This window comes from Diprion similis, chromosome 1, assembly GCF_021155765.1.
Source record: "Diprion similis isolate iyDipSimi1 chromosome 1, iyDipSimi1.1, whole genome shotgun sequence".
Classification (NCBI taxonomy): Eukaryota; Metazoa; Arthropoda; class Insecta; order Hymenoptera; family Diprionidae; genus Diprion; species Diprion similis.
Genome location: NC_060105.1, coordinates 4,624,339 through 4,651,360, shown reverse-complemented (window position 1 = coordinate 4,651,360; position 27,022 = coordinate 4,624,339). Strand labels below are relative to the sequence as shown.

Sequence of the window (27,022 nt, the reverse complement as noted above, 5' to 3'; positions counted from 1 at the left end):
AGAAAAAAATAAATATAAAAAACACGTTTATACATCGCCAGATCCCTGCAGACCGCATTTCTTTACCTATTTCTTCTTATTCAAGAACTGTACACAGACTTAACGATGACAAATACCAATATGCCACAGCAGGTGTTCTCTTTGAGAAAAAGATGATAAAAAATGAATAAAAGTTAAGAAAGACGCACGAAACGAATATGTAAGAAATAAATGAGAATAATTTTGCCAAATTATTATTCAAATTCAATCTAAATAAGTCTGGTTGTTTTTTTTTATTTATTGCCGTATCTCACGATGAATGTTCTTTTTTGAAAATAAACGCGGTGTTTTGAAAAATAGCTATCCTTAATTAAACGGAATTCGATCATGAAGATCCAGCAGTTATATCTAGTGCTCGGCGATGTCACGAAGGAAAGAATTTTATTACAATCGTTATCGAAGGAGCACCGACGTTGGATGATATATATATTTTTCGAACGTCACTACGACGAAGCGTCACCTATTTTCAGACCAATTATAGAAACCGAACCGCCTGCACCGAATGCACTTTGCGTAAAATAGCCGGAGGCATTGGCTCACGAGGTAATTTACTGTTTACTTAGTTGCCGAAAAACCCCGAGTCGCACAAGAGACGTCGAGAAGTCGGGAATTGAGTCAACTATCGGGATGAGATGGAAACGGTGCGATTGCCTGCCTGCGTTCTGCAAGCCGCTAATGAGATCTCGCAGCATCCCGTTCCGACGTGCCTTACGTCTTATCGTTACACCGAAACGAACCCCCAGCTGTGATACATCGCGTTGCGTATCGCCGACTTTCAACCTTTCACTTTCACTTTCCTAAAAACATTTTTCTAACACTAATTTAAGAACCGTATTCCCTTTTTATTATACCTACCTCGGGCTTCACTCGGTTTTCGACCCTTCTTTCCGTTGTACAGATAGCGTGCTTCTATACCACGGTGGTCTTTAATAGGGTTGTTTTTCAATTTTTATGCTCGCAGGAACTTGAACGCTTTCGAATTAATAAAAAAAAAAAAAAATTTTAGCTCCGTATAGCAGTTCTATGATAGGTTGTTTAATTGCGATCGAAGTATAAAATGAGGGAAACTTATTTTGCTTTTTTCAAATTTTATAAGTACTTGACGAACGTTGTAATACATTTTACAAAATGATTATTCTAGGTGAATTAAACTTTGAACATTTGTTGATATATGAACGGGTTCAATTTACGAATTTTATGCATCGGAACTTATTTGTAGAGCGTTCAATTCTATACAATGTTTTTTCATTATTGTTGGTATATTCCTTAACGATTTGTCAAATTTCAAAGAGGAACAAAAGTTTCTTCCCGTGTTATTTCAATATAAGAAATTTCGATCACAAAGCGGACTATTTTAGAGGTGATATAGATGGCTTAGATTTTCAGAGAATTTCTTTTTATCAATTTGAAAGTATAATAATTAAAAAGCAATCCTATTAAGGACCACCTTGTTATACACCGTCAAAGCGGGAAGAAGGATCTTGGAAACAAATGACAATAAAGTTTATTATTTGGTGCGAATTTTCGTTTCATAAAAAAGGGGAAAAACATGATTAAATTTTATACGCTTTCAAAGGATTCTCTTTCTCATACATTCCGAAACATAATTTCAATATCTAAGAAATTTAGATAACTTAGTCGAGTTTTTAGATCTGAGACAAAATTCCGAATGTTTTCTGTAAAACGAGAAGGACTTCCGATTGCATAAGTCTGTCACGGTCCATTAAGGACCGGAGATCCCGCTGAGCCGGGATCCGCAAGAAGACCTCCGCCGTCGTGTTCAACGCTTGTATCTTTACACCGCAGTAAATACGCGTCGCTTTTCCTTTGCGGCGAAGAAGATGCGACACGGAAATCTAAATGCAAGCCTATTTGCAACGCACCTAAATGCAGGATCAAGATCTATCTAATAATGAAAGGCGAACCATAAGTACAACGAGAATATAAAGTATCGTTCGTTTGATGGAATTGAAAGAAAAAAGAAAGCTCTTCTATAACACGAGTCAATAAAAACAAAAACAAGATTTTTTTTCTCGAGTTTATATTCAAATAAATAAATTTTTATTCTATACATCGAACAATAACCAAAATCTTTATTAATTACTTATAAAGTTTGATTTTGTTTTCTTTACGTTAGATAAATAAGTCTTGAAGTTTGATACGAGAAAATCCGCATACGATCATATAAGAAGAATATGAAAAATATTCATTTTTAAACTTTGTTTAACGATTATTTTACATTTAGAATTTTCTTATTAATTATTAATTTTCAATAAAAGTGATTTAAACACGAATCTGAAGTTTGATTAATCGTTATTTACAATAGATGTTTGAGAGAATAATAGTAACGTTTAATTAAAATACGAAATACCGTTCTACTTTCTATACAAAAGTAAACTTTATCCAATAAAACTATTTTTTCTTTCACTAATTACGTGAAAAAAATCATAATTCCACATCTAGAATCCAGATTAAAAATTTGCTTTGACCGGTGTAATTATATTTTCCAACACACAGAATATGAAGACTAAATTCCACTTCCGTTCTATAATTTTCTCTTTCTCATGAAGTATTTGGCTCTTTTTTATCCTAAACATAAAAAACAATGTGCAAAACTGTTTTCTCAAAACGCGACATTTTCTCGACTCTAAATTTTACACGCGATTAACGTTCCATTTTAGTCTAACTTCAACTTACGGTATACGTACGTACGTGTTACGATTGCAACGGAAGCCTCACTGCAGCCAGTGCAAAAAACCTCGGATGCAACTTCATTCATTGCCCGAGTAGCTTCTGCTTGCGACGTAACGTACGAACTAATCTCGTCAGATTTCATTGAACGGTAGCCATTACTACGTCAACCAGAACATAAGTTAATCCAAGGCGAGAGAAGGGCCCACCTAAGAAAACAGGCCTCGGTACTATTCGGCTTGCCCTTTCGACGCGCACCCCTATTAATCATTCGCCCTGTTTGCCTTGACTCCTGAGGAAACCGACCCAAAACCTTCGAAGCATTGCACGCGTGCGAACTAACGTATATTTCTCCTCTATTATATATACCGACAGGAAACGCGCCGCACTAGCGAATGTGTCGAGTCAAAGCATCGAGAAATTCGAAACCTTTTTGGTGCCAAGCTGTCTGCCGAAGGGAGAAAAGGCGAACCCTGCATAGAATGCGGAGTTTGGGAAGAAAATTGCACCGATCGTCGCGGTCCGAAGTTTTGAACTCGAGGAGAGAAAAGAGACCGGAAATGGATTTTCGGTCCTTCCGATTTTTCAACCTGCAATGAAAACGGGTCAGAAATTAATAATTAGCGATTTTGCAGTGTACAGAATCCTTCGCGAATGATCTAAATACCGTTCATCTCAAGTTTTGAATTAGTTGCAGAAGTTATGTCTTCAGGATCTTCGTCTCCGTGTACCTGCAACTAACTAAACGACAAAAAAGATCGCGTAAAGAAATCCAAGCGTGGGTGTTAATGAATGCGTAATGTCCCTGTGTACGGTGGTTATGACGGAGTGTAATGTGGTCGAGAAGTTGGTGACTTTTTAAGTGAGAAGGACCCTGCACGCGTGAGAATTTTTCGGTGTGATGAGAAAGCCAGGCGTCCAAGTATAGTAGGCAGACGCCTTAGAACAGGGGCACCCGGTTTATATCAAACCTGCAGTCAGCAACAACCCCAACTTTCTTGTGGGAATAATACGATTCGACTATTATCCTCGTCAACCGTATCAGGATGAAGATGTTACGATTAATTGAACACGTATAATCCAGCTGCTGACTCGTCTGCGGTCCTTGAAGATCCGGATTTTGCTTTTAGGGAACGAAAGTTCCAAGAACTAATCCAGATCGTATGAGTTCAAGTATTTCCCCTGTAATGTTAATACATCGAAACGGTGGCCAAGTAAACGGAAAAATCTTTATTTCTTCCGGGATCGAAATATACAACTTTTGTTATAGATAATTCGCTTTTAGATTGCAGACAGACGTCGTGTTGTATTGCGGTAAAAATAGACAAAATATTTAGATCCAGTACTATGTGTTTTACTATTATTTTACCATTAAATTCGATTGATAACGTTTTTCTTATACTGTATAAATTAGTTTATACAGACGTTGTAATTGCTACGTTTACATTTTGTGATTTCTGACACATATTGTAGGATGTAGCTGGCATGTAGATGTTGCATGGAAACTCGGTTATCATTAGCTCTCTAAATTCATTTGACCCGAATCATACGAGTCCAAAACACCACGTGTCGTTAAACTGACCAACAAATATCGATATCGAATATTTATCGGGATAAGTATAAGGGGAATGAGGTTAACAGCGGTTGAAGTATCCCCCATAATGAAACCATCCGAGGCAGAATGATCAGTAAAACGGTACCTGCAACATCCTAAGATGAGTTATGCTGGCCTCTGTCTGTGCAGACGAAAACGATGCGTAGGCCGAGATACCTATACCTATATGCATATGTATAGATCCCTGGATCCCAGTGTATAAGAACAATAACGACTTCATTGAAGCGATGCAGATATATATATGAGTCTACTTTTCCGTATCCACACACACACAAAGCTCAAAAGCTTTTAAATACGTCACGCTTTACAACGGATATTGAATATCAAACCGCAAAGGCCACTCAAGAAATATGTATACATAGATATAGCTATAAACTTACAAGAGGGTGGATATTTTTGGTTATCGCTATTCGGAATGCTGCACAGACCAGATCGGTCCACCTATGCCTGCTCCACCGAGTCAGTTGCTCTTAGTCCGCGATGAGGATCGATTTGCTCGGATATTGATTAATTACCAAGCCTTTTACAAAAAATGGAACCTCGCCCTAGGCGAACGCCAGGTACGTTGGAGGATCTGTCCAATTTCATTCGGTTTTCTTCACCTCGCATTGTTTCATTTTGATAGTTAATTTTTCCATCTCCAACTCTGTGTAAGTGAAAGAGGTACGACGACTTTTTCGTGTTTTATCAAATTAATTCGTTCAAGAATTGTCAACGTCAATCGACATGCAGCAGATTCTTTGTTTCTTCTTTAAAGTCATGTGTAATACATATACGCGAAAAAACCGACTATTTTTTTTTTTTGAGTCTCTTGTGACAAAATGTTAGTTTTTGATACATGTACAGAATTTTCCGAATGTTACTACCAAGCCGTTGTAAGTCTAAGTATAATAAAGCAGCTGTTCGACCGTAACAAGAACGTCGAATTAGGCTAACGAGTTTCTTAGATTTACCAATAATCTCAGGGTCAGCGATCAGTTTCGCTGCAACTCACGATGACTGATATTCGTTTGGTCATTACGAGCTGGTAGCTTGGACAAGTCCGTCGCCTCCTCATAGATTTCATTAAAATTTCGGTAACGGTACCGTTGTAATAATAACACATGATGTGAAGTGAATATACGAAAATGCGTTGACCGAGTGTCAAGTGATTGGACTGATAACCGGTCGCGCAACCGTCGGAACTAGAAAGGTGAGTTTCTTCTTCTTGGTCTCATTTTTAGGTATCGCCGAGGTGACGTTTCTCGCTTATGATCGCCACGAAGGCGTCGAGGAGGATCAGACCTCGAAAGGCTGCGGTCTGAACGCCAAGGGAATGACGGCGATTGTTGCTACCTGTGTGGCGATCGGCCTGATCGCCTACATGCTCACAACATCCTCCGGAAATCCGGACGCGAGTGCGAAGTCAACCCCGCAGAGTCAGGGTGACAAAGTCGAGGAAAGATTGTCGAAGTCCGTTTCACCAGTTGAATACAAGTGCGGGTGAAATATGGATGAATTTTTGGTATCGATATCTTAATTTGAATTCATTTTACTTATACGTTGCTGTTTTTGCGATTGTAACGACGACTCTCAGATTGAAGATTATACCGCATATGGAGAATGGAAATTTCACCACCAGCGGGGAAGTTTGGATAACGATGGAATTCAAGGAGACGACGAACAAGATAGTTCTCAATGCTCGGGAAATTATTTTTCACCAAGTAGAGATCGTATCTTTGGCAAAGGATATTGCGGTTACAAATGTTACGGTGAAAAATAGTTCAGAACTGGTTATCATCCGGGTAAATAAACTCTTGAGAAAGGGTGAAAGCCATAAACTGTACATTCGGTTTACCGGGATATTGAACGACGTTCTGCAAGGATTTTACAGAAGCAGCTATGTCGATTCGGCAACTAACGAAACCAGGTATATATATATATATATATACATAACACTTACAGTTTTAGCTGTAACACAAAAGCTAGACCTGATCGAATGAAAATAAATATGGTTAAAATTTTATACCGAGGGTAAATATAGGTATTTAAAAATTGTGAAATCATCACGACATCCGAGTTTTACTTTATGTTATCGCTCCGAGTTTAGCTACGACCTAGTTAGTCTCCTTTCTTCATTCTTTGGCACAAGTTGTTTATTGTTTACGCGAAACTCGTGTTGCAGATGGACAGCTACTACTCAGTTCTCTCCCACGTACGCCCGCCGTGCTTTTCCATGCTTTGATGAGCCTTCGTTCAAAGCTCGATTCCGAATATCTGTTGGCAGGCGAAAAAACATGACGTCGATATCAAACATGCCGCTCAAATTGACCCAAGATATGTGAGACTTGTGCGAATTTCACCTTTTTCAAAGAAATTGCATTAATCATTCGAGCTAGTGATCCTCGTTTATTTACAGGCCTAACACGCCCAATTTTGTCTGGGACCATTATCAACCGACCTTACCGATGTCCACGTACCTCGTGGCCTTCATTGTAACAGACTTTGATAGTGTTCAAGTAAAAAATTCGTCTCAGCCCGTCTTTCGGCTCTGGTCCAGGCACGACGTGATTAATCACACCGAGTACATGTCGAAGATTGGTCCAAGTATGTTGCGTTTCTTAGAAGGCTACTTCGACATCCCGTTTCCGCTTGATAAGCAGGACATGGTGGCTCTGCCGGACTTCGGGTACAACGCCATGGAAAATTGGGGTCTCATCACGTTTCGGTATCGCCTCGCTACGCTTATATATAGCCGTTTCTCGATTATGCATATAACAAAACACTTTCAATCCTTAATCAGGGAATCTGCTATGCTCGTAAACGAAAAGGAAGCGGTTGCTGAGGCCAGGCAAAACGTTGCAAGTGTTGCCGGTCACGAGCTGGCCCATCAGTGGTTCGGAAACTTGGTTACTCCAGCTTGGTGGTCTGATCTATGGTTGAAAGAAGGGTTCGCAACATTCTTCGGCAACATGGCAGTGAATCATGCATGTATCGAGTCTCATTGTTTTAAGATTACTGCTGCGGATGAAGAACTGAAGGGCTGTTAATGTTGGAACTTATTGGTGGTTTGTAGGTGGAACCGACCTGGAGAGTAACCGACAGTTTGATCGAGGATCTTCACGATGTACTCGTGGACGACGCGCTGGAAAGTTCTCACCCAATTTCCGTCGGACTGAATCACACCGATCAGATCACGCAGATATTCGATTCCATTTCGTACATCAAGGGATGCTCGATCATTCGCATGATGTACCATTTCCTCGGAGCTAAAGTATTTCGGATGGGGATACAGAGGTACTTGAGGACTTACTCGTACCGTAATGCCGAGCAGGATGTTCTCTGGGAGGCTCTAACTTACGAGGCCCGTTTGAACGAAAATACGGTCACTTACATCACCGTCAAAAATGTCATGGACACTTGGACCTTGCAAACGGGGTACCCCGTTCTACAAGTACAAAGGAATTACAAGACTGGAACAGTCACCGTGTTTCAAGTGAGTTCAGTTTTTGGAGAGGGTTTGAAGTTCCGAATTTGACAAATTCCGAATTATCTCGTTGCGAATCGAAACTTGAAACAAAGAAATCAAACTTTGAAGAAACGACAGAGTTTTGAACGGATGGAAGGACGATGGTTCAAAGTTCGAAAATTCAAGTTACGATCAAGCAAAGTTTCGAAAAGTAAAGTTCGTCTTAAAATTGACGTTTCGTCAAAGTTCGATTTCTGTACTCTAAGTTTCGCCACCAAAAAATTCAGAGTTTGTCAGAGTTTCTTTGCTTGTGGAAAAATGAAGAATTCGCGTCAGATTTTGCTGGTTTCAGGAATATTTTTCAATTTCGAAAACACAAGTATTTTACTTACTCTCTGCAGGAGCCATTCTGCTGGACTATTGCCGGGTGCCCGGATAGCACGCAATCCTGGTGGATTCCCTTGACTTGGACTACTCAATCGAATCCAAGATACAACGATACCATGCCTAAAGCATGGCTTTCGAATCCTACCTTGGAATTAAACGACACTTTACCTGACTATCAGTGGATTTTGTTCAATCTCGGTCAAACGGGTAATGCGGCATTAATTGAAGCCAATTTATTGCTCTTTATTTTTTAATTAATAACCCCGGGGAAACCGATTCGCAGGTTACTATCGCGTCAATTACGACGATAGAAACTGGAAGCAGCTTGCACAGTCCTTTGAGACACTGCCGGCTGTAATTAGATCACAGCTGATCGACGATTCGCTCGCGGCTTCTCGAGCGGGGAATTTGCGGTATGAAATAACGATAGATCTTATCGGTAGATTGGAAAATGAGACAGATTTTTTGGTGTGGGATGCTGCGCTGAACCAACTCGGATACATACATGACAAGATGCATGATGACGTGGCCTATAATGTAAGATTCGCGTCACACATGCTTAAGCCTATAACGTCAGTTCTGGAGATAGATTTACTTCACAATTTTCGTTCATGTTCCAAATCAAGAAACTCATGCTGAGACTTGGGAGAAAAATCTTTGCGACAGTCGGTACGGTGGAAAAACAGAACGACGGACATCGCGAGAGACGATGGCGAGGTAGAATAATGAAATGGGCTTGCAAAGTTGGTCACAAAGAATGTCGAGAACGTGCACAACAATTTTTGCAAAACTGGATTGAAATGCCACCGTCGGAAAAAAATCCGTAAATACACTGAGATTAATTATTCTTCGACTACTAATGTCAAATATTTCATCTGTAAAAGAAATTTTATAGATGAATTTTAATTGTATATTTATAAATTTTCGCTCTGGTTCTTATAGAATTCCGGCTAATTTGAGAAGCTGGGTATATTGTACGGGATTAAAATACGGGGGAAAGAGCGAATGGGATTTTCTCTGGAACAAATATCTCAAAACAACTTCCGGATCGGAAAAGACGGTGTTACTTGAAGCTCTGGGATGCATAGCTGATGATGCTATCCTTTCCAGGTGATATACGATTCGCAGAAAAATGGAGTATAAGTTACTCTCAAATGTTTGACATTTTCCCATTCACAACTGGAAGTACAAAAAATTTTATGAATCGTTTTAATTTTGTATGATGTCTTTTTTCTTCGCTCTGGGAAAAATTAGCTATTTGGAAAAATCAATCTCGAAAAATTCTGGTGTACGGAAACAAGACGGTTGGTGGGTCTTTCGTTCTGTGGCTGAAAATCCGATTGGCAAAGACATAGCTTTCCGTTTTCTTAGAGAAAACTGGGTTGCACTTAACGAGCAGTGAGTACTAGATGCTGAAATGTTATTGCGAGAAAACAAAGCCGTGTTAAACAAACTTAATGAGTATTTACATGATTAGGTGGTCTTTAGATGCCATGGATAAAAATTTAGCAGCATAATTTTCTTTTTAGCTATGGTTCCGGTTTCTCAGCACTGGCAAAAATGGTCACAGCATTACCAAAGTACATGAATTCCGAAACTGACCTGAAGGAGGTATACCGCGAAAATTTTTTACACCGCTATTCGTAGTCCTAAATATTTTCATCCAAGCAAATAAATTCTCTATTATTGTAGTTGGAGACTTTTAAAGATTCCGTTAAGTTGGGCGTTACTAGCACTGCTTTCGAACAAGCGATTGAACAGGTGAAGATTAACGAGGCTTGGACGACAAACTACAAGAAGCAGATCCAAGATATTTTGAAAGAAATCTGAGAAATACAATGTGCGACTCTCTATTTCCATTTTTAATTTAAGTTTACACATTATACATTTATTATATATAGTATAAAACACAAAACTGGTCTCAAATATTATATCAGCCTATATACGACTGAATTGTTTGTAATATCTGTGCGTATTCAGAGTATAGTATAAAAAATCATTAGCATAAGTCTTAATGACTGGGAAAAACTATGTGAAAATTTGTACTTAAGCCTACCAAATTTACGGAATGATGCAGCAAATTTGATCAGAACCGCTTACTTGAATTAATCTAAATTGTTTATTCATACAAAAATAGAATAGAGCAATATTACAGAAATATAATTAGGGCTTTAAATGATACTTGAATTCGAATTATGAATATATACGATCACGCAGAATCATCAGTTGGCAATAAAAACAAACGAGTTCAGATCATTAGTAGAATTATTCAAGAAAGTGGGACTTGTATTCACTGACTCGCTATAACTTCGACTCTTTGTTTTTTATGCAACTGATGTATGCCAAATAGTTTAGGATTAGTACGACTTATCTACATTCACGCTGCATGCAATTTGATGCTACGGCATTCCCATTGTTTTCGTTTTCTGACGCCAAGTCATATTCGGAGTAAACTCAACTTCCAAAAGATCGTCAGTCACATCAGATGGAATTAGGCTAGAATCCACAGCGGAGTCTGACTCTGACCTATAATCAGAACCAAATAGAAAGCACAATTTCTTTTTGCTGAGATCCCAACAGTTCGAAATTCAAATGCGTTATTAAACTCTTTTGGAATATGCAAAATTTAAGTCAAATGCTGTAATCTTATTACATGCTTGATTGAATTATTTTAAAGTCTTAATAATTGAACATACTGCTCGACACTCTCATCTTGCGGATTTTCATATCCATACTCCGATAAGACGGTCTCCATGTCGTTGCATGACTGCAGGATATCTTCGTAAACATGTTGCGACTCTTCTAAAAATGTTTCTATCTCAGATATGTTGCTTTTTCTCGATTCGGCATCGTTGTTAACATTTTTCTGAAAGGTTTTTTTTTTTACAATTAAATATGGAAAGGGAGAAAATTATTGTAATGACGGACTGATGATTGTGGTGTTAAATTCTATTCAAATTTATCAGTTCATTATAAAACTTTCTTTGGCCAAAAAATTTTTCGACGCCAATTAGTTTAATCAATAGAAAATATTCATTCAAATACCTGAAACTCCAACAGATCGGCTTTTAAAGTTTTCACAGAGGCTTCCGCTGCTTGCAAATCTGCGCCATAACCTCCCAATATTCTTTGAGGATATCGCCACGTCTCGGTCAGTTTCTTGACTCCTTCGTCAAATTTTTGCCCGTGCTCTAGTAACTTGTTGAAACAATTTTCGGTCATTGTTAATGATTAATCTCGAGGATCTTTAGATTTTTCTCAAAACGATCCGTTAGAATTTTATTTCAAATGCGTAACAGATATTCCTGGTGCTTCCATTGGATCATGTAGAAGACCACGTGATTTCTTAACAATGACACTTGATACAAAAGTAATTGGTTTGTGAACGTTTCAGGTTTTGCGCGCAATTCAAAGCTTGTTGTATGCTTGTAGAATATTTTGGTTGCGAAATGTAGTAAAAAACAGCCCTAAATAAAAATAAACGCAGCATAAAACGATGAAATGTTTTTTTCGATTTTCTCACGGATCTATGCAGAATTAAAATTTCTATTATGGTATCTTTTACAGAAACGTTTATTAAAAAATCTTCAAAATAAACACAAGAATTAATATATTATACATTTCTTAGTCTTTCTCACTTGATAAATTATATATTAAATGGCATACACGTACATACATACACGTCGATAATACTGTCGAGTAAAAATTATTTACCTAAAATCAATATATTATATTCCTTATATTATACACATGTAAAAATGGTAACTAAAAGCTCGAGGTACCGTTATAAGAAATACGAACAGTGTATTGGATTTTACATTCAAATGAGGGAATCAATTACTGAACAATGATTAATTCCGAGATTATATACATTTCAGTAACTGAGAATACTTTTCTGAGAAAGAATTTCAACGATTAAATTCTGAGTTAGGTATAAATTAGATGGAAATGTTGTTCGATTAAGTAGGTTGTACTCTCTGCCTTGACGAACCCTGTATATGAACTATTCGTCTTTGATCCTCCGGGTGAATAAGCTCATCCGTGTGTTTCCAACGCCATTTTTTCTCTGCGTCCTTTATCCGACGTCTATCTACATAACTGACAACGCAGCTCGCTGGTATCCAGACTATTGCTGTACAAATTATCACAGCACCAACTATGTTGTCCTTCAAAAACCGCATCACTTTGTTGATGTTTATGTCCTCAATGATGTCCCAGAAACGTTCAACAACATCCTGAATCGTCTTCTCACATATTCCCTGTAATAATTATTCGGCTAGTACTAAAATGTAATAGTTATATCCGGGAATGCAGAAAAACAGACCTAGTCAATTTAAAAGACTTTTCATTGCCTTATGATGACCGATAACATTGATATTTTTCACACTTCTACAAACCTTATTACAAAAACCTTGAATACAAGGTGTGCCGTCCGGCAAAATATCTTGGGGATCAACAGGGAAACAAGTTTCATTGAGGCTCATTCTGCAACATCGTTTACACGCGTCCAGAACTGAAAAATCACAGATACCTCTGAATTAATGCCTCTCAAACCTCAAATCTTTGCTTTTCAAATCAGTAATTTTAGACAGAAAATTGATTTTTATAAGGGCTAACTTACTTGTGTCACACATGCAACTCTGAAGTCCTTGAGTTTCACAGTATGGAATGCACTTTCCGTGACGGCATTGACCTCGCTCCAAGCATCCGGTACCGTCATTCATTGGGGGTGATCGAGGACATTCACTCGATGCCCCAGTGCACCTTGATTCCTGTTCGCATGTAGCGTACTGAGCATCCCGACACTTTATTGCAACTGGCATAAATGCACAGTTTTGGCAGCACGGAGAGTTCTTATCGCTGTTGAATTAGAAAAACAAAACGATGTTGGTTGAATTGATCCTCGTAGTATGTCCAATAGTTTTTAAGCAAGTTGTGTGTTTTTGTAGGATTGAAATCCTTTCTTACCTGCAGACGGCGCCTTGATTACGACGTAGTTTACAATTTTTATCGCAGCAAGAATCATTGTCCTCTGTACCCAAAAGACCTGCGTCACATTCCTCATCACCTTCTACTCTCAAATTTCCACAGAACGATTCCTCTGGTTCAGAGAAGCATCGGCCGGATTTTGCTTGCAGTACTTTTCTGATTGAGCGTAAACTGCATGGCGAAAAGCGCTGAGAAAAATGTAGAGATTATTTCTCTTTGCCATTTGTTAACTTTCGTTGGAGTTATTACCTTATTATTGACGTCATATCCACTAACGCTGTATGTATACATCAAATAAGAACCTCCTTGGCTGGCACTAGGGCTACATTCCTGTGTGAAGATTCACAATTTATAAGCGTCGGCCTATGTTAGAAACTGATTCATAAATAAACAATTTTCACTTGCCGTTATATCCGGATCATGCTCTGATCCCCAGTTATGTCCAAACTCATGAGCAGTAACAAGATCAGCTTCGCGTGTGATTACTCTTTGACCATAGTGATTCCGACTTGAGCTCAGTCCAGAATTCAAGTACAATGTGTAACCGTTTTTGAAGTATTCTGACAGTAAAATAAATAACAAGATAAAATCATAATACGAATAAAATATGTGAATGTATTGATGAGTCTCTTTTCGATGTACTCGTATTTTTTTACCTGGAGTGCAAATTCCTCCAACGGAATTTCTACGTGGAGAACCAACATATGCCAGGCCTAGTATTCCTCCTTCGAATTTGAGATCGGTGAATAAGTGCGCCAAACAAAAATCCTTGTGACTATATTCCCGACTGAATACCTAAAAATAGTTTCAAAGTTATTGTAAGCAAAATTTGTTTTTCCTTCGGTATGCGAACTTTGATAACAAAATGGTTTTTCTACCTCAAGTAGAGTCCGAACGTCCCATTTTTCACGAACCATATTGTAATGGATCTCACCTCCTCGCATGCGGGTTGGCTCACTATGTACAACGATTTTTTTTATTACGAAACCCATTCCCTTGAATCCGTCCTGCTCTTGACGCTCCTGCCACAATGTATCATTGTATATTTTGTGCACTCTATCGATGAGGCTGATCTGTAAGGGAAATTACATTAGATAAAAGCTCAAATCAATAAAATCATAAATTGAAAAATTAAAAAATTAATGGCTTGTTTACCAAGTAATTGATAGTTGTTTTCGTATTGCTGGCTCCCATTTCTTGATAAAATCTGTAGTCTGCGACCAGCAGCAGAGGACAGCGAGTTTTAGTGGGTGTATATTCATAAGTCTCTGTTTGTCTTTTAGTTCTATTGTAAGCGTGCACTATTTCACTGCTGATTTCGTTTTCAAGCTCTGTTTCGTCGTCTTCATGTGTACCATCAGCACCTGGAATTACATATCTCTTTATTGTGTCTTCTCCACATCTACAGGAATCCAGTTTAAACCTGCATCTTCCTTAACATATCCGCACGTCTTTGGAACCCCATGAGTGTGTCCTTCGCCACCCTCGTAGTGTTCCCAGCTCAGCTTCACATTTGATCCTTTGTAGACGATCATAGAACGATTATCTACGTGGGGTAAATGTCTCCAGGAAGGCTGAAACAAGGTAATTTTGAAAATTTAGTCCAGTACCAATGCGCAGAATACTTTTTCAATACAACTGTATAGTATCTGTTATTACTTCGATGTGATAAGTGTCATCATCTGGTACTGTTATCGTCGCTGTCAGCACTCCGTCATCCACGTGTACGTGAGCGTATGAATCTACTTCTCCGAAGACACGTCCATGATAAAAGTTTTCGTGATCTATACAACAGAATGCGGTGAATTAATTAAATTTAAAAATAATTCAACGATCTTTATGCCTTACCAACGTGAACTGTGGTTTCTTCACCATCTCCGTTCACCTCGTATGCCTTAAAATTGGAATGTATGACTTCTCGTCTTGGGGTGAGGAATAAGCGAAAATTTCTATAAAATACAAAACAGTTGTAACGCGTTTTTGCATTCTCTAAAAATATTGGGCACTTACCTGAGAGATTGTGGCACTTATTAATTGTCGACTCACCTGCCATGGGTGTAGAATTCGACTTCGTTTATTTTGTTGAACGGATGATAACTGTGCTGAGCACCTCTTTTCACAATTTTGTGTTGAAAATGAGATGCGTGTAATGTTTCGTAATATTTCAAGTTATCATGAAGACTACCTGTAAAGAGAAATGGCCTGTAAAAAATACCGATCGATCCTTAAGCCAGATTTGAAAGGTTGTCAATTTTAATTAAATCATCACTAACAAGTGTTGCAGATATTGTGCAGGATCAAGCAAATTGTCAATAATACATCGCGCGGCTTCATGTTATCGAGCCAAAATCACGTGACTGATTAACCACCGTGTTCTTAATTGTTATTTAATTTAACGCCAACTTTGGTTCGTTCCATTTGTGAATTCACAAATGACAGTCACATGTGTGTCATCTGGATTCTGGATTCTTTTCCGATGCACAGATCACAGATAACAAAAGTGCTACGCCTATGACGAATTGTTTACGTCATTTTTTCCCTGATTGGTTAAAAATTCCGAAGCGGCTGCCCCTCTTACTGAAATACGTATGATATGCTTTTAGGCTCTTCTGCTTGCACGTCAGAATGCGTTGGTATTGGTATGTCGCACGTGTTGTACATACACGCTTGCTTGCTGACAGTCACGCATGTGTAGTCTATGGAATCAAGTAGAATTGCATAGAATTTGCTGGAAAGCGCGCATACAGGATAAAACCGGCCCTTGGGTGGCATTGTGTCAACAGATTTGGGTACAACATTCGTGCAGTGACACTAAATAGGCAAACAAATTATAATTATAGTGATGTCGGAATCAGAAGCTATGCTGCACTGTTACAATCGTGGTTGTGGTAAAAAATACGATCCTGAAAATAACAAGGAAGGTAAGTATTTAAGGTTATCTTCTTGACTCAAATTTACGAAATTTAATCTTGCTCTATTACGCACACACAGACTCAACACAATAGCAAAAACAATGTACAAGTTTATTATTTGTCCATGACTAGGTGACTGCATTCATCATCCTGGACTGCCTGTTTTTCACGACGCCTACAAAGGCTGGTCGTGCTGTAATAAAAAATGTACAGACTTCACGGAATTTCTAAACATCAAAGGCTGCACCAAGGCTTTTCATACAAACGTAAAACCAGCTGACCCGGAAAAACCTGCCGTTGACAAATCGAAAGCGGATGAAATTATTGAAGTTAAACCTCTGCCGAGAAATGTTAACCAAAGCTTGCCCAGACCTTCTTACGACAGCCCTCAAGTTACTTTGATACCTGTTGTATCACCTGCCTTACTTCAACAAATTGAAGGCCTTGCTGTACAGACCACAACGTCCACAACGACTCAAATCCCGATCGGTGAAATGTGTAAACGCAAAGGATGCAAAGCCTCGTATACGAAGACTCCGGTTGACCAAGAACCGTGCACGCATCATCCAGGTGTACCTATTTTTCACGAGGGGCTCAAATATTGGTCATGTTGTCAGAAAAAGACAACAGATTTCAGCGTTTTTCTGGAACAACCTGGCTGTTCTCAGGGAACCCACCTCTGGCTGAACGAGGTAATTGCGTTATGACGATGTGCATGATATCAAAGTTTAACTAATATATTATACAGCATTTCTTGTGATTTAAATTTTCTACACACTGAAATCATCTTTTTCTCCTTTTTTCTTTAGGCTAAGAGCAAAACTGTTAAGTGTCGAATGGATTGGCACCAAACCGGTGGGTTTGTTGTGGTTTCCATTTTTTGTAAAAAGTATCAGCCTAGCCGGTCGAATGTTAGATTAAATCCAGTACGATTGACTGTGGATTTGTACTTCCAAGAGGAAGATTCCAGATATGAGCTGGATGTTGAACTCAGAGGGGTAAAATTTCGCAATTAATAACAATTCAATGTTGAATTATTTCATTTCAGCGTAAATAATTTTTACAACAAAGAAATAGGTAAATATTGGATGGATAACTATATTTCAAGTCATATATTTGTACTGTTTTAGGTAGTCAATGTGGAAGAAAGTAGCGTAAACATGTTGCCGACTAAAGTAGAAATAAAATTGAAAAAAGCTGAACCAGGATCTTGGGCTAAGCTTGAAACCGCAAATCCAACCACGATACAAACACCTCCTGTCTCACAGTCAGAGTCTGAGAAAGAGGAGAGCATTACTGCGCAAGTAGATGCCGTAGACCTCAGTGATCTTTGAAAACGGCGACTGTTTATTATTTAAATAGTTAATTAAGATCAGAAATATCAGCACAAATATATTCGTCAATGATTGTCATGTATAAATTATGCAGTCATTTATTAATCTTTCATCATAAGTTGCTATTTTTGAAACGAGGTGAACAATTTCTCACTTAATATTTGCTTTTTTTTATTCATTATTGCTTACGTTAACGTATTACACTTGTAACTGTTGCAACTGATCTTGAAGTTCAGCAAATTTATTTTGCAAGATACGTTCTCGATCAGTTTGCCTATTGACGTCTTCCATGAGCGCATTCAGTCGTCTTGGTACTGCAGCTTCTTCTTGCGCTTGGAGGAATTTGAAAGTTGACAATTCAAGGTGAGCCTGTTCGATTTGTTCCCATAAGTCGTGTATTTGTTTCGATAATCCTTGTGCACGTGTCTGTGAAAAGATGTTAGGGGAAATTCATAAAGAGAATATTGATAATTTGAATTTTGTCAAATTTAGAATCGTTCAGTCATGACATCACGATATAATTCTGCAGATACTAATTTACCTGATAGCCTCCAGTCAATATTTTGAGCTTCTTCTCCATTTTGGCGGCACGTTTTGCTTCCCCAGTCATATGCACACGGTTTTCTTCTAATTTTCTTTCACATGCTTCAACCCTATCTTTCTTCGAAGCTAAAGTAGCTCTTGTGTATCGCTTCTGATTCTCCAGATATAGAATCTATGATAAATAATCGATTTAATTTTTGAACCGAGATCATATAATTCTTTGCGTGAAGAACTACAATAAAACACATCCAACATAAAAAATAACAAAAACAAACCTGTGACAGACATTCTTCCCAGACTGTAGAGTAGGCATCTAAACTTAGCTCTCCATGTGCCATTCCTTCCCGCACGACTGCCATTTCCTGCTCCAAAAGTTTACGAGCCTGTAAAAAGGTTGAACTTTAGTTAATTTGGAGTACAGTATGAACACAGTCTCTATGCTAAAATCAGCTTTGTTTTTTTTATAGGAAACGAACTATTTGGTAGATAATAGTTTCATTTACTTGAGTAAGTTCTTCTGGATCGTAGTCGACATAGGGATGCTGTTCCAGAAATGCAGTGGCTTGTACAATTGAAGAACTTGATCCTCGCTTGGTAACTGTACTCACTGGGTTTTCTAGTGAGTCGTACTGAAGCATTGTGATCATTTCTCTCTTTATTAATTCTTCAGCCTAAAATGAATATTTGATGTTTTAAATTTTGGTAATCAAAATTCACTGCTACATTTGATTAGACGATTATTCTCTGTTTCAATACCCTCTGCAAGTCTGTTAGTGGAGTATCCATAAGTGGTCTTAAGATGTTCATATTGATGTCTACGGGTCTGGGCATATCTCGTTGGATCACTTGTGATCTTTGAGCAAGATCCCTTTTTTCTGAACAAAAATCAAACAAATTTTCATGATCGTTGGATAAAACATAATCTTGAGCAAGTGGATAGTTACTTCTAGTTTACGAAACTTACGTTGCTCAATTATTTCCTGTTGACGTCTAGCATCAATGTCAGCTTGATCCTCGACTATATTGTCTGAAGACTCATTTCCTTTTTCGTCATCTCCTTCGCCTTCAGGAACAACTATTTCATAATCATTTCGAGGTGTGGGTAAAGTACTCAAACCAGCACGTAGCTGTTCTTTCACCTAATAAAAAAAATGGAAACGGTAATTCTACTACAGAATCAATTGATTTGCTGATAAATTGTTGAGTTTTACGGATACAGCTCACTATTCTCCTAATCTGAAAATACCTGTTTCTGGAGAGCAGGGGTCTCTGAACCTTCCAGTCCCTCTTCTGGATTGATACTCAGTTTATCACGAACAGGTGTCGGTACCAGAGCTCCAGCTTGACTTCGTAAAGATGTTGGCGTATTGAACGAATTTGTAGGAGTACTATCAGTCCGTTGTGAGCGGAATGGGGTTGCCAATACGGTATTTGGTGTAGCCACAACGTTATTAGCAGGTAAAACACTGCTGAAATCTGAACTGTGTAGCGGTGTATTCAAACCACCTGCAAACATGATTGACGAAATATGTGGTAAAAGTTTTCAATAACGTGATTGCAAGACCTGGAATATAAAGATGTAATTTCAAGAAAACGAAGTTCACCTTTTAGAGGTGTGTCAACATGGGTCAAAGCCATCACATTTTGAGCCTCCTGGAGAATTCTGTCTGTAGCAGCTGGTGTGCGAGGAGTTGCTGCTGCATTTGGAGTCAGAGAATAGTCTGCCAATAAGCTATCGGATAGTGTCACTCCACTTTCTGTAGCAACTTCTCGAGCCACCTAATAAGAAGTAAAGTATTGATTATCTATGTGCTTACGTTGGCTGAAAATGAGAATAAAATAATAGGTGGATTGAAAACCCGATACAATGTATGCAACACTTGATACCTCAGAAGCTCTACCAAGCTTGACGACTTGTTGTAATTCTTGATCAGATATCTGTGGCTCTGGCAAAACCAGCTTACTCCTCTTTTTGACTGGTTCTTGATTGTTTAGCATTCCCATTGGAATATCATTTTCTTTTCTTTGCTTGAGCTTTTGCTTGTCTTTACGTCGCTCCATCTACGATTATTATACAATTATTTAGACCAAACAGAATCAGAAAAGTTGCTGTTAACGTTTATTGGTTGATTTCATTAAAAATAGAATTCCATAGATCATACCTCCTCCTTTTCTTGCCTCAGCTCTCCATCTAAATGTTGTTGACGCATTCTGGAAAAGTCAGCTGCCAGAGGATCGACATGTTCTATTGATGTATCATAAAAACCAAGCGCTGGCCGTTTTTCGAATGGTATTTCAGTGTTGTAGTTTACGCCACGTTTGCGTTTATGTTTCTGAGACACTGTAATTCCAGCAGCTCGTAATTCTCTTCGTTTCTGAAGTGCCGCCAACCGTCTGGCTTCTTCTAACTGCTTCTCCCTGGCCTTACGCTTAGCCTTTTTACCTTGAGTATTTGCCAGTCTAGCTCGGGCCTCCGATAGCATTTCAAGTTCTGTGTAAAATTAGCGATTATTATCATGTATTTTCTGAATCAATAAACTTGATGAATTTCATTAAATGTAAATGTAATACATGTCAACAGTTACCATCTTCGTCCATATCTTTTGGATCAGGGCGAGCAGGTTTTGTCTCTGGATTTGGATCAATTTCACCCGGTTTTAATTTGCGAGGATCGTCAGCTGCATCTTCTCCTTCTTCTTTTTTTTGAGCTTGATCTCTGAAAATTAAATGTTGTTCAATGGAGGATAAGATTAACACTACATCTCTATTATTGACATGACCTAATCCTACTTACAGCAAATATTCGTAGCGTTCCAAACATTGGGCAGCTGTACGTCCGATAATTGGAGCTATGGTACGCCATTGTGTCGGCATCAACTTTGCCAGATGCAATAGCTTCTCGTCTTCCTCTCGACTCCATTCTGTTTTTTTTATACTGGGATCCAGCCACTCGAACCATCTTGCTTTACATTGTTTAGCAGACTTTCTGTGTAGGAGTGAGGCTATACGTGACCATTGATTTTTACCATATTTCATAACCGCTGCTTTGAGAATTTCATCCTAGAAAATATACATAAATTGCTACGTGTATACAGTTGTGTCGAAAGAAAAGTTTACAATTCAACTATTACACTGGTACGAGGTAACATGAAGTAAAGTAAAATATTACATTCGGCGAATTTTGATGTAATGATCTGTTCAGAAATTAAGCATAATAATTTTTGGATTATAATAGAAGAATTTGAAGTGCTAATTTTGAGTATTATCAGCGGCTTTTATCTTTCAAAGTTCGGTGCATTTGAAATGGATAATTGAGGTTAGAAAATTGTTACTTACTTCGGTGTTGCGCCAAACACCTCCTTTTATCATTATACGCGGCATTTTGCTTGTGATCTAATCAACTACAAACGAAATAAAGTAAGAAGCCACGCAAATTCTCTCTAGCATGAATTTTCTCTACTATTTGATTAAAGGTGTGATTCGCTCTCAACGAAGTTGATGGCGTCAAGAGCCAGTGTTACCAACACCAGAGTTGCAATTTCTTGGACCAAATAAATGACCTCTGTCATCTCTTATAGGAACTAATTGTCATGTCAGAGAGTCGAAATCCCCACATGCACTGATTTTCTTCATTGTTCTTTGAACCACGGACCACGTTGAAGCGTTTCGCGCGAAATTCTTCGTGCAGTACAAAATCAGGTTATGTGCAGAAAAAAATAATCACTGATCGAAGTGCGTACTTAATTTTAATTTAAAATCGGGATAGACGAAACACGGCGTAATTTAACCATTGTTTTCTCATACATGTTCTTCTAGTTGAACATAATGAAGTGTACAATTCCTGAAATATCCTGGCACAATCGCGATCCTGTATTAAGTATTGACCTAAAACCCGGCGTAAATAAGACTCCGGATGGTAAAATATTCTGGCGTTTAGCTACCGGTGGTGCAGATTCTCATGTTCTGGTAAGTAAAGAGTTTCAATTTTCACTATCGTGAATCCCGGGTGGTTGACCTGAATGAAAAACTTTAATCAGTTTTGAAAGATACTCGACTTTGTTAAACCCAAACATTGACCAAATATAATGAATATTGCAAACTAAATAAATGTTATTCAACTAATTTGCAATGCTCAATCCAGATTTGGCATCTCACAGTAAATGAAGTGGGAGCAATGGTGGTGGAGTTTGTTGGGGATTTGAGTCGCCATCAGAAGGCAGTTAATGTTGTAAGATTTTCTCCCTCGGGTGAAATCCTTGCATCTGGTGATGACGGTGAGCAAGGAAAATGAAGTAATACAGTTTTTAACTCTGACCTATCTAGTTCCTCATGTTTTATTCACTTTCCTTTCAGAGTCTGCGATAATGTTATGGAGAGAACGTGGTGAATTTGAACCTCCGCCACTCGCAGGGGATGATACAAGTCAGAATAAAGAACAATGGAATTTATGGAAAATCCTTCGAGGCCACGTCGAGGATGTTTACGATTTGAGCTGGTCACCAGATTCAAATTTCTTAGTCTCTGGCTCCGTTGATAATACTGCCATACTGTGGGATGTTGAGAAGGGGCGAAGCATAGGTATATTATCAGATCACAAAGGATTTGTTCAAGGAGTTTCATGGGATCCGTCGAATCAATATGTGTGCACATTAAGCACAGACAGGTAGTAAAGCATGTAGTTTACGACAACAAATCTTATTTCTCCCATGCATATTTTGCTTACAAGTTTCCTTGTCCACAGACAATGCCGTTTATTTGATATTAACACAAAAAAAACTGTTCAGCGTGTCAGTAAGGCCAAGATTCCCACGCCGGCCAATCACCCACTGAAAGACAAAACCGTGCGTTTGTTTTATGATGACACGTTTCAATCCTTCTTCAGACGACTTACGTTTTCACCTGATGGTTTATTGATTATTGCACCGTCTGGCATTATTGAACCCCAAGAATCTTCAGAAAAGTTGTCTAATGCAACAATTATTTTTTCCAGGCATAATATCAAGGAGTATGTACGATTGGATTACATTTATTGGCAGATTTTTGTATGCAAAATTTGGAAACATCGTTTTTCTACTAACAGACACCTCTAAACGCGATATACTTCAATTTTTCAGGCCTATAGTAGTGCTGCCGTCTTTGGAACAATTCACAGTAGCTGTACGTTGTTGTCCTATTTATTTTAAGTTGAGAGAAGATGGCCCGGTATCGATGATAGGAATTCCTTATAGAATAGTATTTGCAGTTGCTACAAAAAGTTCCATCCTCATATATGACACTCAACAAGAGTCTCCAATTGCAATAATCTCGAACATTCATTATACGAGATTGACAGACATTGCGTGGTGAGTTAAATGGAATACTGCGTTCTGTCATGCACTGCAATGCGACAATACTGAATTTAAACTCTATTTTTGTGTATTTCAGGTCGTCCGACGGACGTCTTTTAGTCGTTTCTTCGACGGACGGTTATTGTTCAATAATTCATTTCCAAGACGGAGAATTGGGAACTGTGTATGAATCTAGTTTGGTAAACGTGAAAGACACGACAGAAATGAAACCTGTACATTCAAATTCATCTAAATCAAAGCGTAAGACTAATAATGCCGAGAAGACTGAATTCATTATTGATATGTGCAGTGACGCAATGGATATCGACATTACAAAACCTATGAAAGCATCTGACCCTAGCGAAGAAGCGAATAATGGTAATAAAGATGATGAACTTACGAAAAACGTAAAAGATACAAAGTCGACGGATGTTGATGACGCAGTTTTTGAAGAAACGGAGGATATAAAACTTGTATATACAGAAGAAAGTAACACAGAGAATATAAGTGACACTGTTAAAAAAACACCACCAAAACCAATCGTTCCTAATGTGATAACAGCTAAAACTCCACGCAGAGTACAGCTTATCACACTCTCGAGTCCAAGAAGTGGGAAGAAGAATTGACCTTAAATTTAGGTAGTATATACATACATATCTTTCAAGAACAACATCCAATCAACGACAGTCTCGCAAATCTTTAGTACATCAAAAAAATTGAATCCAGTTCATTTATTACACTGGCTTTGAGCAAGTAAACGATTTCGTTGTTACAAATGTAGTTTATAAAGGGTAGATTATTTTATTCCTTGAAATTATGAAAAAATATGCAATATAATCAGCATGATAATTAATCAGTTGAGATTTTTTGCAAAGAATTTCTTCTTATCCACCGGGTTTGGAATGATCTGAAATAGAGAAATCATGTTGGTTGATACGAGATGTTACCTACATATTTAAAAATTAACGAATACGCTACTGCAGGCACAAGTTGGCTCAATATTCTGATACTAACAGTGTCTTGTCCTGGTTTCCAGCCAGCCGGGCAAACTTCACCGTGTTCATCTGTATATTGGAATGCTTGTACAAGCCTCAAAGTTTCATCGACTGATCGTCCAACAGGGAGATCATTCATTGTAATTTGGCGCAGTACTCCTTTGCCGTCGATGATGAAAAGAGCTCTGTAAATAGAAAGAAAAAATATTCGGCAATACGTCATTTGCATTTTTATATGAAACATAGAAAAAACGTGAAAAAAATAAATAAATAAGCAAAACCACCTTTACAAGTAGTAAAGAAAAGCCTCAAGTGTGTGATCACGTTACCTCAAAGTATGCCCAAGATCTTCCAAGTAAACTCCATAATCCTTTGATATTTTATGAGTGAGATCAGAAAGCAGAGGAATTTTAATTTTCTCAAGACCTCCTTCTTTTCTAGGCGTGTTTATCCAGGCGAGATGAGTGAACTGTGAGTCAACAGATGCAGCAATGACCTCAGTGTTAAGTTTTTTAAATTCATTCAATCGATCCGAAAAGGCAAGAATCTCAGTGGGGCAAACAAAGGTGCTAAAAAGTGAGAAAATCTAAGTTAAAGTCAGTAAATTTTTTCTTTTTAGGAATATAATCATTCCACATTTTTTTTATTCCACTTTCCGAGACTGTGAACTTACAAATCCAACGGATAAAAGAAGAACACTAAATATTTTCCCTTGTAGTCCGTCAGCTTAATTTCTCTAAATTCACCTCCTACAACAGCCGTACCTTCCCAGAACGGTGCTTGTTTTCCAACTGAAACGAACGATGTGCATAGTTGATTTTAATTTTTTTTTTGTAGAAAAACTGAGGTCAATACGTATTGGAATCAGTGCTAATCCCACTACCTAATCAGAGATTAGATAAGCTGATAATATGAATTTAATACACCTACCGTTGAGAGATTGTCAATAAGGTATAATAAATGACAATTCCAAATGGTTGGTATTTAAGTTTACCATATTGAGATGAATTGGGGAAAATGAGATTGAACTATTGTAAAGAAGATAACGGTATTTTTTTGCTGATATAAATAACTATCAAGCGTTCAATCTTACAACATTTGCTTCGTTTCTCCTCGCATTATTCTCGTCTGCAGTTTTAGGAACGACTCAAAGATAAATCTGATATCGAATTTTCGGTGGCAACAGATAAAAATATTTTGTCGAACTCACTGACTGCTTGAGTTGTTTGCAACTGGTGACCCGCGTGTTTAGTACCGGTTGGATATACGGTGCCACCAGCGAACGAATAACACGCTTCATCCTCACCAAATGAGCCCTCACTTTTCGTAACAAAGCACGAAAATGCGATCGTAATAAGAATAATTAGTAACCGCATGTTCGACCGATTCCGCAACTAGTCACTTGTTACAACGGGGCAGTTTATTCTCTCGTCGTAATCTCTACGCCCACTTTTCTAATCTGACTTGTTTCTTAAAACCCGCTTCGAAAAAAAACAGCGCCCCGGCGTCGCCGTCGGTCACTTCGCGCTTGACCTACGAATAAACAGAAAAGGAACACGCGAATCCCAAGCGGTAAGCCCGCTCTCCATGTGACGTATTAAGTTAAGATTGCATATCCTGCGCATGGCGACGGGAGAAACCCGATTGGTCGCGAGACGGGTGCTTCCTGAATAATAACAACAGTTCAGTATCGATAATACCAGTCACTGTCAAGTTATCTCAGCATTACTGCAATAAATTTATGTATCCAATTCTGTGTACTTCAAACTGCGGCTTTCTACGTTACACGAATGTTCGTTATTCGATTTTTAAATATTTGCTATCTTTGAATTTGGCGCGCGTTATTTGAGGTGCACGAATCTCTTATGCAGAAGTTAGGTGTGTTGCCGCGCAGCTATCTCTAAGAACCAATCGCGTGGCTGGAACTTTGTATTATGAAGGCCGTCTTAGATTTTCAACCAATCACATTCGAGATTATTTAGGGCACATTTTAAAGTGTGGAAATCTCCGCAATGAGTTTTCACATATAATCGTCGAGTAACCGGCAAGTATTAAAAATATACATTCGGCATTATTGAGTTTTAATTTTGCAAACATTTGATGTAAACAAAGCAGCGTCGTATATTTTCAAGATGGCTTCCATATGTTCCATCAGCCTTGCGGAATGAGACGAGAAACACACTTTAATTAACTTTTTGAATCGTGTGTGTGGACCCGTCGACTCTAATTGATCTGATTTTCTGTTAATGTAACATAAATGCAATTTGTAATTAAATTGGCGACTTCGATTGGGACACAGTGCATGTATTCTTGTCTCGTGGTTCGCAAAGAGGATCTTTGGTGGTTCCTACTTCAGGCTGTCGAGTAAGATCTTCATAATATCAAAAATTAATGTGTTCCAATTAATCGAATCCCCGTTATATTTACTTGCATTATCATTGAGGACGATCCCTGCGGACGCCGTGATCGCGGCAGCATGTGGACCATATAAAGCATTTCCGAATAAACTGGGATCTGAATAATAAACGTGATAGTACATGTTTATTACGACGATTCCGACGCAGAATAATATTGTCCAAGTCTCCTGTAAAACGCCACTCATTATAACGCGTTTAGGTTATCGTTGGTTTTTATGATCCGCTGCGTTGAAGACGGGCAGGAAAAAATTGTTTCATAACCGGGTCATAATTAATTTCTACTATTGGGCGATTCATTTCAGAGCTCAAAGTGTCGTGCGTATTT

General features: G+C 38.3%; 7 protein-coding genes across 9 annotated transcripts; 3 read left to right on the top strand and 4 right to left on the bottom strand.

Annotated features, from left to right (window-relative positions):
* The first annotated feature begins 4,822 nt into the window (after positions 1-4,822).
* On the top strand, positions 4,823-13,340 carry LOC124408525 (thyrotropin-releasing hormone-degrading ectoenzyme-like). The gene is made up of 15 exons (XM_046885505.1): positions 4,823-4,905; positions 5,569-5,821; positions 5,922-6,254; positions 6,510-6,665; positions 6,744-7,052; positions 7,128-7,311; positions 7,401-7,820; positions 8,195-8,387; positions 8,464-8,717; positions 8,807-9,003; positions 9,123-9,290; positions 9,435-9,578; positions 9,710-9,791; positions 9,873-10,020; positions 13,130-13,340. Exons 1-14 carry the CDS (start codon positions 4,878-4,880, stop codon positions 10,008-10,010), a joined length of 2,859 nt encoding a protein of 952 aa, XP_046741461.1. The 5' UTR covers positions 4,823-4,877; the 3' UTR covers positions 10,011-10,020; positions 13,130-13,340.
* Positions 10,035-11,482, bottom strand: LOC124408598. Its single transcript, XM_046885634.1, has 3 exons — positions 11,226-11,482; positions 10,877-11,046; positions 10,035-10,706 (listed from the first exon to the last, which is right to left on the bottom strand). Exons 1-3 carry the CDS (start codon positions 11,400-11,402, stop codon positions 10,580-10,582), a joined length of 474 nt encoding a protein of 157 aa, XP_046741590.1. The 5' UTR covers positions 11,403-11,482; the 3' UTR covers positions 10,035-10,579.
* On the bottom strand, positions 11,973-15,649 carry LOC124408540 (ADAM 17-like protease). The gene is made up of 14 exons (XM_046885533.1): positions 15,443-15,649; positions 15,216-15,354; positions 15,018-15,118; positions 14,829-14,953; positions 14,593-14,743; positions 14,325-14,533; positions 14,048-14,242; positions 13,826-13,964; positions 13,575-13,729; positions 13,419-13,499; positions 13,149-13,357; positions 12,802-13,040; positions 12,578-12,693; positions 11,973-12,439 (listed from the first exon to the last, which is right to left on the bottom strand). Exons 1-14 carry the CDS (start codon positions 15,501-15,503, stop codon positions 12,140-12,142), a joined length of 2,220 nt encoding a protein of 739 aa, XP_046741489.1. The 5' UTR covers positions 15,504-15,649; the 3' UTR covers positions 11,973-12,139.
* Positions 15,650-15,861: 212 nt separating this feature from the next.
* LOC124408564 (cysteine and histidine-rich domain-containing protein morgana) lies at positions 15,862-18,157 on the top strand. 2 transcript variants are annotated; one of them, XM_046885600.1, is made up of 5 exons: positions 15,862-16,090; positions 16,214-16,773; positions 16,891-17,079; positions 17,212-17,426; positions 17,685-18,157. In XM_046885600.1, exons 1-4 carry the CDS (start codon positions 16,012-16,014, stop codon positions 17,413-17,415), a joined length of 1,032 nt encoding a protein of 343 aa, XP_046741556.1. In that variant the 5' UTR covers positions 15,862-16,011; the 3' UTR covers positions 17,416-17,426; positions 17,685-18,157. The 2 variants fall into 2 exon arrangements, with proteins under 2 accessions (XP_046741556.1, XP_046741548.1); XM_046885592.1 differs by lacking the exon at positions 17,685-18,157 and having other exon boundaries at positions 17,212-17,501.
* On the bottom strand, positions 17,498-21,461 carry LOC124408535 (cell division cycle 5-like protein). The gene is made up of 13 exons (XM_046885519.1): positions 21,295-21,461; positions 20,753-21,018; positions 20,544-20,674; positions 20,121-20,449; positions 19,846-20,019; positions 19,563-19,737; positions 19,205-19,464; positions 18,923-19,097; positions 18,715-18,833; positions 18,462-18,629; positions 18,234-18,341; positions 17,957-18,130; positions 17,498-17,841 (listed from the first exon to the last, which is right to left on the bottom strand). The coding sequence occupies exons 1-13, from the start codon at positions 21,337-21,339 to the stop codon at positions 17,614-17,616; spliced, it is 2,352 nt and encodes a 783-aa protein (XP_046741475.1). The 5' UTR covers positions 21,340-21,461; the 3' UTR covers positions 17,498-17,613.
* LOC124408546 (chromatin assembly factor 1 subunit B) lies at positions 21,461-24,803 on the top strand. Of its 2 annotated transcripts, none has more exons than XM_046885546.1 (7): positions 21,461-21,924; positions 22,100-22,232; positions 22,312-22,621; positions 22,700-22,963; positions 23,073-23,300; positions 23,383-23,923; positions 24,322-24,803. In XM_046885546.1, exons 1-6 carry the CDS (start codon positions 21,784-21,786, stop codon positions 23,909-23,911), a joined length of 1,605 nt encoding a protein of 534 aa, XP_046741502.1. In that variant the 5' UTR covers positions 21,461-21,783; the 3' UTR covers positions 23,912-23,923; positions 24,322-24,803. The 2 variants fall into 2 exon arrangements, with proteins under 2 accessions (XP_046741502.1, XP_046741511.1); XM_046885555.1 differs by having other exon boundaries at positions 21,799-21,924; positions 22,116-22,232.
* Positions 24,064-25,822, bottom strand: LOC124408580 (peroxiredoxin-2). The gene is made up of 5 exons (XM_046885612.1): positions 25,491-25,822; positions 24,954-25,071; positions 24,610-24,849; positions 24,300-24,465; positions 24,064-24,192 (listed from the first exon to the last, which is right to left on the bottom strand). Exons 1-5 carry the CDS (start codon positions 25,654-25,656, stop codon positions 24,139-24,141), a joined length of 744 nt encoding a protein of 247 aa, XP_046741568.1. The 5' UTR covers positions 25,657-25,822; the 3' UTR covers positions 24,064-24,138.
* Positions 25,823-27,022: the final 1,200 nt, after the last annotated feature.

Excerpts from the sequence above, each read along its gene's own strand:
- LOC124408525 (XM_046885505.1), top strand. The coding sequence starts at position 4,878 with ATGGAACCTCGCCCTAGGCGAACGCCAG. Across the intron at positions 9,004-9,122 it reads CCACCGTCGGAAAAAAATCC|AATTCCGGCTAATTTGAGAA; the intron begins GTAAATACACTG and ends TGGTTCTTATAG. Across the intron at positions 9,579-9,709 it reads TGGGTTGCACTTAACGAGCA|CTATGGTTCCGGTTTCTCAG; the intron begins GTGAGTACTAGA and ends TTTTCTTTTTAG.
- LOC124408598 (XM_046885634.1), bottom strand. The coding sequence starts at position 11,402 with ATGACCGAAAATTGTTTCAACAAGTTACTAGAGCACGGGCAAAAATTT. Across the intron at positions 11,047-11,225 it reads CCGATCTGTTGGAGTTTCAG|AAAAATGTTAACAACGATGC; the intron begins GTATTTGAATGA and ends AAAACCTTTCAG. Across the intron at positions 10,707-10,876 it reads CAAGATGAGAGTGTCGAGCA|GTCAGAGTCAGACTCCGCTG; the intron begins GTATGTTCAATT and ends TTCTGATTATAG.
- LOC124408540 (XM_046885533.1), bottom strand. The coding sequence starts at position 15,503 with ATGAAGCCGCGCGATGTATTATTGACAATTTGCTTGATCCTGCACAAT. Across the intron at positions 14,243-14,324 it reads AAACAACTATCAATTACTTG|ATCAGCCTCATCGATAGAGT; the intron begins GTAAACAAGCCA and ends TTTCCCTTACAG. Across the intron at positions 13,358-13,418 it reads GATATGACGTCAATAATAAG|CGCTTTTCGCCATGCAGTTT; the intron begins GTAATAACTCCA and ends CATTTTTCTCAG.
- LOC124408564 (XM_046885600.1), top strand. The coding sequence starts at position 16,012 with ATGTCGGAATCAGAAGCTATGCTGCACTGTTACAATCGTGGTTGTGGT. Across the intron at positions 16,091-16,213 it reads TCCTGAAAATAACAAGGAAG|GTGACTGCATTCATCATCCT; the intron begins GTAAGTATTTAA and ends GTCCATGACTAG. Across the intron at positions 16,774-16,890 it reads CCCACCTCTGGCTGAACGAG|GCTAAGAGCAAAACTGTTAA; the intron begins GTAATTGCGTTA and ends TTTTTTCTTTAG.
- LOC124408535 (XM_046885519.1), bottom strand. The coding sequence starts at position 21,339 with ATGCCGCGTATAATGATAAAAGGAGGTGTTTGGCGCAACACCGAA. Across the intron at positions 20,450-20,543 it reads AAAAGATATGGACGAAGATG|AACTTGAAATGCTATCGGAG; the intron begins GTAACTGTTGAC and ends AATTTTACACAG. Across the intron at positions 18,630-18,714 it reads CACTAACAGACTTGCAGAGG|GCTGAAGAATTAATAAAGAG; the intron begins GTATTGAAACAG and ends TATTCATTTTAG.
- LOC124408546 (XM_046885546.1), top strand. The coding sequence starts at position 21,784 with ATGAAGTGTACAATTCCTGAAATATCCTGGCACAATCGCGATCCTGTA. Across the intron at positions 22,233-22,311 it reads CCTTGCATCTGGTGATGACG|AGTCTGCGATAATGTTATGG; the intron begins GTGAGCAAGGAA and ends CTTTCCTTTCAG. Across the intron at positions 22,964-23,072 it reads TCCAGGCATAATATCAAGGA|GCCTATAGTAGTGCTGCCGT; the intron begins GTATGTACGATT and ends TCAATTTTTCAG.
- LOC124408580 (XM_046885612.1), bottom strand. The coding sequence starts at position 25,656 with ATGCGGTTACTAATTATTCTTATTACGATCGCATTTTCGTGCTTTGTT. Across the intron at positions 25,072-25,490 it reads GCAAACAACTCAAGCAGTCA|TTGGAAAACAAGCACCGTTC; the intron begins GTGAGTTCGACA and ends CGTTCGTTTCAG. Across the intron at positions 24,193-24,299 it reads GGAAACCAGGACAAGACACT|ATCATTCCAAACCCGGTGGA; the intron begins GTTAGTATCAGA and ends TCTCTATTTCAG.